Below are 9,535 nucleotides of genomic sequence, written 5' to 3'. Positions count from 1 at the left end.
CCATGCTCTGTATTTTGAAATTGACATTATTTAGCCATCTTGAGACGCCTTCAAAACGAAAAAGAACACATGAAATAAACAATGCATTGCTTTGAATTACTTTATTTTATCAGTTACATCCCAATGACTCATTAAGTTAAACACCACTCTTAAATAACGAGGACATGAAATGAAATACAAGTGAAAAACTAATTGCAACAATACAATTTCCACAACAAAAAAATCTTCAGATCAATCAAATTGAATTAAAGGACTAGGAGCTACGGCAAGATTTGTGGATTTGCACTCGGGATTCACAATACCTTAAAAACTGTGAAATCTTGACAGTTGAACTAATTGAGGTGGGTCAACAGTAAAAAAAAAAAAAAATCAAAAATATCTTTTGGCAACAAGTTTTGTTTACAATTTCTTTTGCACATATGACCTTTTATTGAAGTCACAACAAGGCTTAACAATTTTCCATCATGTACATGTAGTTGGTGCATTCTTTACATTCTTTTGCACCACATCACATCCATTTCCACCAGTGAAATAAAAGGTGAAAATAGAACCTTTTTCGAATTTGCTGAAACTAGTTATGAAACTCTCGAGATCAATCCTTTCAAATTACATGGCCAGGAGCTAGTATAAGATTTGTGCCCTGGTTTCAGTGGATTTGCGCACAGGATTCACAAAACCTTTAAAAAAATGATCAAGTTAATACTTGAGACTTGAACTTGAGGTGGCTCAATAGTTTAAAAAAAGAGAGACTATTTTGGCAACAGTTTCTTTTTTTTTATAATATATTTTTTCACCCGAGGCCTTTTATTCAAGTCACAACAAGGCTTTAAGGAACAATTTTCCATCATGTAGTTGGTACATTCTTAACATCCTTATGAACCACATCTCTTCAAAAAGCCACATCCATTTAATAAAAATAAAACTTCAACATTTAATTTTTTTCAGATTTGCTGAAAGTAGTCATAAAAGCTCAGTACATTTGGGCATGGAATCAAACATTCTCAAGATCCAGGAGAAAAAACACACAAGGTTTAACAAGTTAAGTTTTACAAGAGTCAAATTTTGGCCACACAAATCTCAAAATCAGTCTTTTGAAATCAAACCAAATTTGAAACAGAAAACAGAACCAGGACCGAATTTGGGAAGAGTTGCATACACGGATAGCAAGTGAACTATCAGCCATCAGGAAGTGGTAACATGTTCTAACAAAAAGTAAACTTTAGGCCAAAAAAAAATTACTCGGTCTGTGGTCAGCGCGCGTGTCCATTTTAATCATGCGCGTCGATCTCTTTTGCCGTGCCTCCTCAAATTTTTGTACCAAGGAGCACCAAGGAATGGGGAAATTGCACCAAGGCAAATGATAAAGGGCACCAAGGCAAATTATGGAGGACACCAATGTATAATGAGGACACAAAATAAGCAAAATAGTACCCACCTTGTCTGTACAATACAAGCTTGATTAAAAAAAAAACCGCGTCGCCGCATCAATTCCGGAACTGCGGTCTGATCAGAGACCGGCTATCTTTTTTTTGTTGGCCTTAGCAATGAAAATATTGAAGCATTTACTTGGAAAAAAAATGCAGACCAGTCTAATAGGGTTTGTGCACAGGGTGTTAAGAGTTGTCCTTGTTTGGAACTCTTTCCCTGAATTTATCCACTTAGAAATCATTCAAGAACATGATGGTCAAAATTGTTTATCAAAAACAATTTCTACATTTTTACATGTTTTGCACATCTGTGCTGACATGTTCTTGGGTTCTTTGTTGGTAATAACTACTGAGTTAAAGTTTCAAGGAGGGCACACACACTAGTGTGGACCTTTTCCTTGTCCTGAATGTTCAGGATAGGCCTTTGGAAGAATTGAAGTGTTTTCTTCAACTTCTTGGGATACGACAGGTTAAAAACATAAAAAGATGCAAAATAAACCTCAAATGCGGAAAACAAGTGGGATGTCTTCATGACTACCTCTTCTTCGATGACGACCTTGAATGTGGTGTCGTCCTGTTGGTGGATGATAGGATCCATTTGTGATTCTCCGGTCTAAAAAGGGAAAACAAAAAGAGTTATCAAAATGAGTGAGTGGATGCATGGATGATTGAAGGCCAAGTTTCAGTAGAAGTGTTGCAATAACCCAAGTATTAGCCCCCACACAAGCTTCTCAGTAAAAGCAGGCTGCTTAAAGCTATAGTCCATCATTTGCAGCTACCCAAAATGTAACTGATGATATTATTTATTTAAAAAAATTGAGTGGCACGATACATTTTGAGCACCGTGATTTTTGTTGATTCAAATGAACACAATACAAATTGCAAATGATGGACTATGTAGCCAAAGAAGCCCAGTGATCGGGTGTCTGGGATATCGGTGCATTTTCATTTAGGTTTTTCACAGTATGGCTGAAATACTGACAGGCGTCTTTCCACAGAAACCGGGGCTACCGTCCCCAGGTAAAAAGCAGTGCACATTTGTGCCGGACACTTGTATGCAGATCAGGCAGTGTATGCAGATTCAACATTTCTTCAATTTCACCTGCAGGTTAAGTACTAATGTATGAAGCTACAAGTGAATATGCAGACATTCACAGTACTTACCATGCAAGTGAGATGAGGTGGTGAAGATATGAGCATGTCACTCAATTTGAATCAGTTCCAAAACAATGCATTGAATTTGAAAATTTCACCACATGTTTATGGGTCTAAACACTTTCAACGTTTAATCATTGCATAATCTTACATGTACCTGTTGAGTCAGCAGATGATCCAGCTTCTTCTTCAGTAGTAATGGCACCACAGCAATGGAAGCACAGTATGCCTTTTCTGGAATAGATTAAAAGTACCATTAAGTTATGTTTCAGATTACTTTGACTAAAGCCTAGTACCACATTCAAATAATGAATACGCTTCTTATATGCATTAGATGACAGCACTTACCCCTACGATTTTCTTCAGTTGTTTCAAGTGATGCCAATTCAATCAGCTTCTTGATGACAGTGTGATCTTGCTTCTTTGCGAGACAGAAAAGCCGATCATGGTACCGCTTCAAACCAGTTGCAAGTTTCCTCCCCAGGTCTTCTGTTGAAATCCGCTTAAACTCCTTTAGAACCTGCACAATAAGGATACAATATTCATACTAAAAACAGTAGAAAATAACATTTTGAAATGGACTGCACCTTTACAGTTTAAATTTAACATTGCTTTAAAAGCCTAGTACTTGGAAGTAAATTGACTCATTTTGTGTTCAGTTATCACATTACTTGTTCTCAATAGCAAGTTAAGTGCCAGCCAGAAGCAATATAAATACCTCGCTTCCCCCTGCAAGAAGTGCAGGAAAACCTGCCTTGATGTCAGCCATCAGTGGATTGCCTTTGATGATGAATTCCCTGCGGTCAGCAAATGTCAGTGCCATCTGGCGATCAACACGACTCCGGTCTGGGTTTCTCTTCGCGAGTTCCACCTTCATAGCAGCTTGATGTCGTTCAATTGAAGTACTGTCTTCGCCCTCTGGTCGCTGACTGATGTAGTTTTTGAGTCCCCACATGAGCTTGTCGTTCTTTGTTGGAGGTGGTCCTGCTGCTGTACTAGTTGGATCTGCAAGTCGGCGTTTTCCCGGCACACAATCTCTACGCCTTCGGTCATTTTGAAACCTATATTGAATCCGTTGACGCCACAGACTCTGAAAACAAGAAAATGTAATTCTCATCATTAAGCAACAAACAAGGTGTCCTTGGGGTGTTGGGTTGTTTGTTTGTTTATTTGATTTTGTATTCACACAAAAATGTTATGCATGTATTGGGAAAAACCTGGCTCGATGAAGATAAAAATGTTGGTGTGAATACAAAAGGAGCCTAAAATAATGGATCACTTAGTTTTTTTCTCACCTGGGAGGTGATACATGTAGATAAAACTTGGATAAAAGCCGGGCATAATGTGCATTGATTTGGGATTGAATGAAATTTCACCATTTTATCTCGTGAACAACTGACTTACAGGTTGGGAAAGGACGGAGCTTACATGCATAATTGCGGTGACACAAAAGCGGTTAGTTTAGAAATGTGTGCTTATTTTGAAATACAAATGTGGTCATACATATGAGCAAATAATGTTGCATAAAAATTATTCAATGTTTATGGAATTAATAGCATATGTGTGACTCTGGCAGTTGGCTTCATTTAGATTTTATGGTTATGATCACAAAGCACAAAGCAAATCCTACAGGTTCAGTTTTCTGTTATATACTGCAAAGTTGAGTGTATATGCTTCATCAACATAATGTTAAGTTCTTACCATTGACAAATTTTCATTGGATTTCACCTTGGGAAACTTCTCCATGAAGGCTGTGACCACCTCGGTGTACTGCCACTCTTTTGGGTAACTGTGGAAACAGAAATAAAGAGAAATGCCAATCATGATTGTAAAATTATTCAATCCCCACTCCAGTGTGTAATCAGTGGTGTAAATCCCAGTTGGAGGGGGGTAGTAGCACAGTAATAGTAATAGATGGGTTATTGAATCATCCCCCTCTCCACTTTTCCGTGATAAAAAAAAAATGCGGATTTGGACCTTTTTTAACTGCCCAACAACCAGACTGATGTATTCAGCTTAAAATGCGCCATTTTGATGCAAGGTTAAGGCACGTTAGTATACATAGGATGTACCTCTGTACCACGAACAGTGCCCCTAGTGTAATGAGGTGTCTAGCACCCCCCCCCCCCCCCCCCTCGGCAAGGACAATTTTTGATTTTGGTCATCCACTATCCTCCATATCACACCCCCTCCCCCACTGGCTGGCATAGATTTACGCCACTGTGTGTGAAAACTCATTGCAGAACAGTGGCGTAGCAAGGAATTTCCAGTGGGGGGCGCTCGGGGGGCTGGAACATTTCATTGGGGGGGGGGGGGGGGGGGCGTCATGTAGATCAATGATAATTTTTTTAGAAACTCAAAATCTCAGTGGAGGGGCGACTGGGGGGGGGGGGGGCGACAAGGTTTCATGGTGGGGCTGTCGCCCCCCCCACCCCCCCCACACACGCCCCCCGTGGCTATGCCACTGTTGCAGAATCAAGAAAATCCAGAAACGTAAGATTTGAAAGGAAAAAATAATGTCCATTTCAGGTTGCTGGTAGGGATTCACTTTTGCTTTAAGTATAAACGGAAATAAATCAAAAGTGTTGCACAACTTAAACTACTTTGTGTGAAACTTGTAATTTGTGTGGAAATAGGATGCTGTTGGAATAAAGTACAGGCAGTTTTTGACTGAGCTTGAATCATAACGTGACCAAAGGATTATGTGCATCTTGAGAAAGGCATAATTGCAATCCAAACTTTCAGACTTACTATGTATACTTTGTGACCTCCTGGTAGACAGCATCTGTGATCTGTGTCCTCTCTCCCCTACTGAGCTGTTCACCACTTCGCAGCTTCTGCAGCACTCCAGCACGTACAGCATATACCGGAAAATTGAACTGGACTGGCCACACACGGAAAGTCTTTGGTGAAGTTGCGGTACTCAAAGTAGGGCTGTTGAAACATAACATTAAAATGAAGCAATCCTACATGTACTTCATCTTCACACAATCAAACCGGCAACTGTAAGGGATATAAAATAGTCCCTCATAAAAACTGTAATAAATATAAGTATTTTGAGATAATGGAAATATGTGTACAGTTTTTAAGGGGATTTTACTTTATTTTGTTTCATTCTATTTTTTATCACAGGGGTGAAGGTGTTTACAAAACAAAAACCACACCCACCGACTTTGGGGACTTGGTTTTTACATTGTTTCATTTAAATATTAAAGCTTATGACTGCATACATGGGGTATGGTCATCTTGACAATGCATGTATTTCTGGCAGAATCCATTATTTATTTTTATAATATGCAAGTTAATCAAGGTTTAACAGGCCTGTGATGATTTTCAGTGATCTATCAAAGCAAAACTTACCCTTCACTGGCTTTAGGAGATTCACCGCTGCATTCAGACACTGGAGTAGGCACAGCTTCATCATGTTCATTATCAGAATTAGCTGCAGTCATCAGGACTTGCAATCTCGTCATATTTTCAAGGGAAGACATTGGGGCCACATCAAGCCAATCTCCAAAATCTTTATCAAAATACTGCAGTTGCACTTGTTCCCCATCTCTTGGTATTTTGAATTGTTCACATATGGACTTGGTTATCTCATCCACATTTCCCCTTTCATTTGCAGATTCATGCTCAATGATCCGTTTCGAACTCTTGTATGTGACATGGAATTTGAGACGCATTTTCTGGAAGGAAAATACAGCCATTTTGTGTGTTGATGATCATCTACCACTCAGTGCAAGTAATTTCAGTCAGTATGCGATATCTTGTGTCTTAGGATTACTAATTTGTTTTTAGGTTCTGCTGGATAATCATACACATCAAGTGGGTGGTAGTCAATGGCATCCATTGGTTTAATCAACATATACATGTGAAGTTGTTCCACAATATACCCGTGGTAATGGACACTGAAAAATAAGGTGTTGAGTCTAGTACACAGAAGGTATGGAATGTTGCCAATGATGAAACAGTCCTCAATCATGATGAATACAGGTAAACTATCACTGTATCTGAAAACCAAACATGAGCCACAGCAGTATTTCACACCATTGACCTTGAGGCAGTTGCACTCAAACACTTGGTCTTGACCTCCTAAAAGTGGTTCCAACAGATCTTGAACCTCCTTCAACAAAAGCCTGACAAAACTAAGTTTTCCACAATTTGTGTCAATTTGCTGTGTTTCCAAGTAGTTATCAGATGCGAGGAAAATTGTCTGCATAAACTGATGCCTGACAGCCATACTTTTACAGATGTTTTTCCGGTTTTTTAAGCCGTGAGTAACTTCTTCGAAGTAGTTATGTTTTCCCTCAAATCGGAGAGTCCAACAATGGATAAGTGGACCAAATCGCAGAATCTGCCAAGGATAATGCAGTGTATAGTGGCCTCTAGGTTTGACATTTTCATCAGGAAATTCCGTTGTATATGTGTACCAGAAATCCTCTATGAGATCGGAAAGAAAAGCCACATCGCCCTCTGAACAAACTGGTGCACAAATTGCTTCCATCATGAACATGATACGTAACAGAACATTCCACTGAGGGTTGTGCTCAGGAACCTTGTCGCCAATTAAAATTGGGAACAGCCTCAACATGCACCAACACTGCATAGCTGTTTGCTTAACCCTGAAATCTGCCACTGTTGAAGCCATTCTAGTGGGTTTATTCACCCTGTCAGTTTTACCATAGGAAAAACTCTCAATCCTTGTGTTAAAGTGGTCAAGACTGAAGTAATCCTCAGACACAAAGTACAATACAAGATTCTGAAGTACCTCGGGCACAAGCCCCTCAAAAAGGTCATGAGCAATGTCCGACGGAAGTCCCCTAGTAACATGGAAGTATTCAAGCTCATTAAGAACACAATCGGTCTTCACGCCATATGCTGTCGCCAATGTCCTATCTTCGGAAACCATTGTAACCTGTGCATTGTAGCTCTCCCTTGTTCTCATTTCACAACTTTCAACAGTCAAGCATTCATCAAGTTCTTGTCTCGTGGCCATACAGAAACGACTGATCCTCAAGCCATTGAAACTTTCATTGAATCCTCCAAGTGAATGAGCACCAAGATTATCTGCTGAAACAAATGACACTGTGCCTCTGAAGTGATGCTCATGGCCATTTTTATTCACACAAACACCATCCTTTTCTAACACTGCCAGATCATTAATCAACGGCTGTAGTACTTTCTTAAATCCATACTTTTTCAAGTGTTTGGATTTGCACAAAAGAGCAAGCTGGAGGACGTGCAACTTAGACCTGTATTGTGGTGACAAATTTCCCAGCACAAAATAAAATGCTACAAGTTTGTAATTCTTGACCTTATTTCCAAGGGGATTCACAATGTTGAAGTCATCATAATATAACTCGACCTGTAAACTTGAAGAGTCAGAGGCAAATAAAACATTTTCCCTGAAGAAAGCACCATCACAAAAATCCCTCAATTTACCATCCTCAGACATATGACCCTGCACAACCTCTGCAAATATATCCTCATTCTGTAAGAGTAACTCCACTGTTTTCAAAATGGGTATGTACTGTGTGGATTCACATTTTCCCTTAATATCTACTCCAAGTACAAATTCAATTGGTTCAACATAGGGGAACTCAGACTGAACATAACCACTCAGTTTTCTGTTATCCTCCAAACTGTGAAAAATGTCCTCTAATTCTGTTGACTGAATAACAGCCATGGCAGTTGCAATCGCATCCCGATTGACACCATCTTCAAGAAGTGCTGCATCCAACTCAGAATGCACCTTTGCTTTAGACATCTGCAAAATATTTACCAGCTCTGATGCAACAAAACTACAAACAGTCCCTGGCACTTTATGTAACTCTCTCAGTTTCAGAAGAAACAGTGTTACCTTACGCCTCAAATCTATTTGCATGGGTGGGCCTATGTTTTGTACATCTTCCATATCCACATCTTCTTGATCTTGTAAGCCTACTTGCTCAGGTGCTGCTATAGCTTGATTTAGTTCGTTGACATCATCAATACCATCATTTTCAACTGCATTCGCATAATGCATGTGGTAAAAGTTTCTGTGAAATCTTTTGAGGTGTTTGACAAAGCATCTTACAGAAGAAAGATTCCTGTGACACCCATTTACATCACAAACAATTCTAAATCTGCCATTTCCAATTTCATGAACAAACCTATAATGGTTTAACAGCCTCTTGAAATGAGGCGTTTCATATTCACAATAAATGCACACAAATACTTGAATGTTGTTCTGGTCTTCCATCATGTCCATAAAGCCTAGTGCATTTCAATTTGATGAGACACGATTTATAACGTTAGGCACTACTTGTTATATTTTTTGCCAGACGATGCACTTATGATGCACTTATGATGCACTTGTGTGATACGATGAAAAAGTAGCAAAATTTCCAAACGGACACATGAGCGGCAGGCCACTGCTCACTATGCCTATTGACTGTACATGCATTGTGTGCGTGTGTAGCCTATACATGAGACATGATGGGGTCTCAGTCAAAGACGGGTTAAGAAAAACGACCTATGTTCATGGCAAGTCTACCTCAAAAGCATTATTTGTTAGCACCAAATGATTCACTGGAAATAAGTGGGTAATGATCGTCACACACAAAATGTTACCTTTTTCAGAAAGTTGCCAGCATACTAAGAAAAGATGTCAAACATTGGCCCAACTCAAGTTTGCCAAGAGCACTAGGGAACGACCGCCGTGCACTAAGGAAAATGCAATGTCGCGGATATGCGCGCGTAGCGTGCACGCGCATGTGTATGTACATACAATGTATCAACTTCCAGGCCGTTTTATCTGATTACTAGAGCCTTTCTCAAACCTCGGCTTCGTCAACAGCTTTGGATCTGCCTCTGGACCCAGAAACATTCGCACTTATTTCGCAGGCCAATGTAATGTTCAGATATAATGTACATGTAATTCTCCATCTTTGGCTTCACAACATTAAGTTTGA

The 9,535-nt window shown here is 39.5% G+C and overlaps 2 protein-coding genes and 1 long non-coding RNA gene across 3 annotated transcripts; all 3 read right to left on the bottom strand.

Moving 5' to 3' along the window:
* Nucleotides 1-2,508: 2,508 nt before the first annotated feature.
* Nucleotides 2,509-3,598, bottom strand: LOC119733618. Its single transcript, XM_038207027.1, has 3 exons — nt 3,301-3,598; nt 2,931-3,102; nt 2,509-2,816 (listed from the first exon to the last, which is right to left on the bottom strand). Exons 1-3 carry the CDS (start codon nt 3,535-3,537, stop codon nt 2,713-2,715), a joined length of 513 nt encoding a protein of 170 aa, XP_038062955.1. The 5' UTR covers nt 3,538-3,598; the 3' UTR covers nt 2,509-2,712.
* Nucleotides 3,599-3,607: 9 nt separating this feature from the next.
* On the bottom strand, nt 3,608-5,400 carry LOC119733617. Its single transcript, XR_005271946.1, has 3 exons — nt 5,334-5,400; nt 4,284-4,371; nt 3,608-3,672 (listed from the first exon to the last, which is right to left on the bottom strand). It is a non-coding gene; the product is annotated as an uncharacterized LOC119733617 (long non-coding RNA).
* Nucleotides 5,401-7,116: 1,716 nt separating this feature from the next.
* Nucleotides 7,117-8,607, bottom strand: LOC119733674 (the record flags this gene model as incomplete). The annotated part of the gene is made up of 1 exon (XM_038207067.1): nt 7,117-8,607. A coding segment is annotated over exon 1 (1,491 nt), but the record flags the coding sequence as incomplete, so codon positions are not given.
* Nucleotides 8,608-9,535: the final 928 nt, after the last annotated feature.

Source organism: Patiria miniata, unplaced genomic scaffold (genome assembly GCF_015706575.1).
Source record: "Patiria miniata isolate m_02_andy unplaced genomic scaffold, ASM1570657v1 HiC_scaffold_26, whole genome shotgun sequence".
Taxonomy (NCBI): Eukaryota; Metazoa; Echinodermata; class Asteroidea; order Valvatida; family Asterinidae; genus Patiria; species Patiria miniata.
The sequence above is the reverse complement of the archived record's forward strand: the minus strand, read 5'-3'. Positions and strand labels throughout refer to the sequence as shown.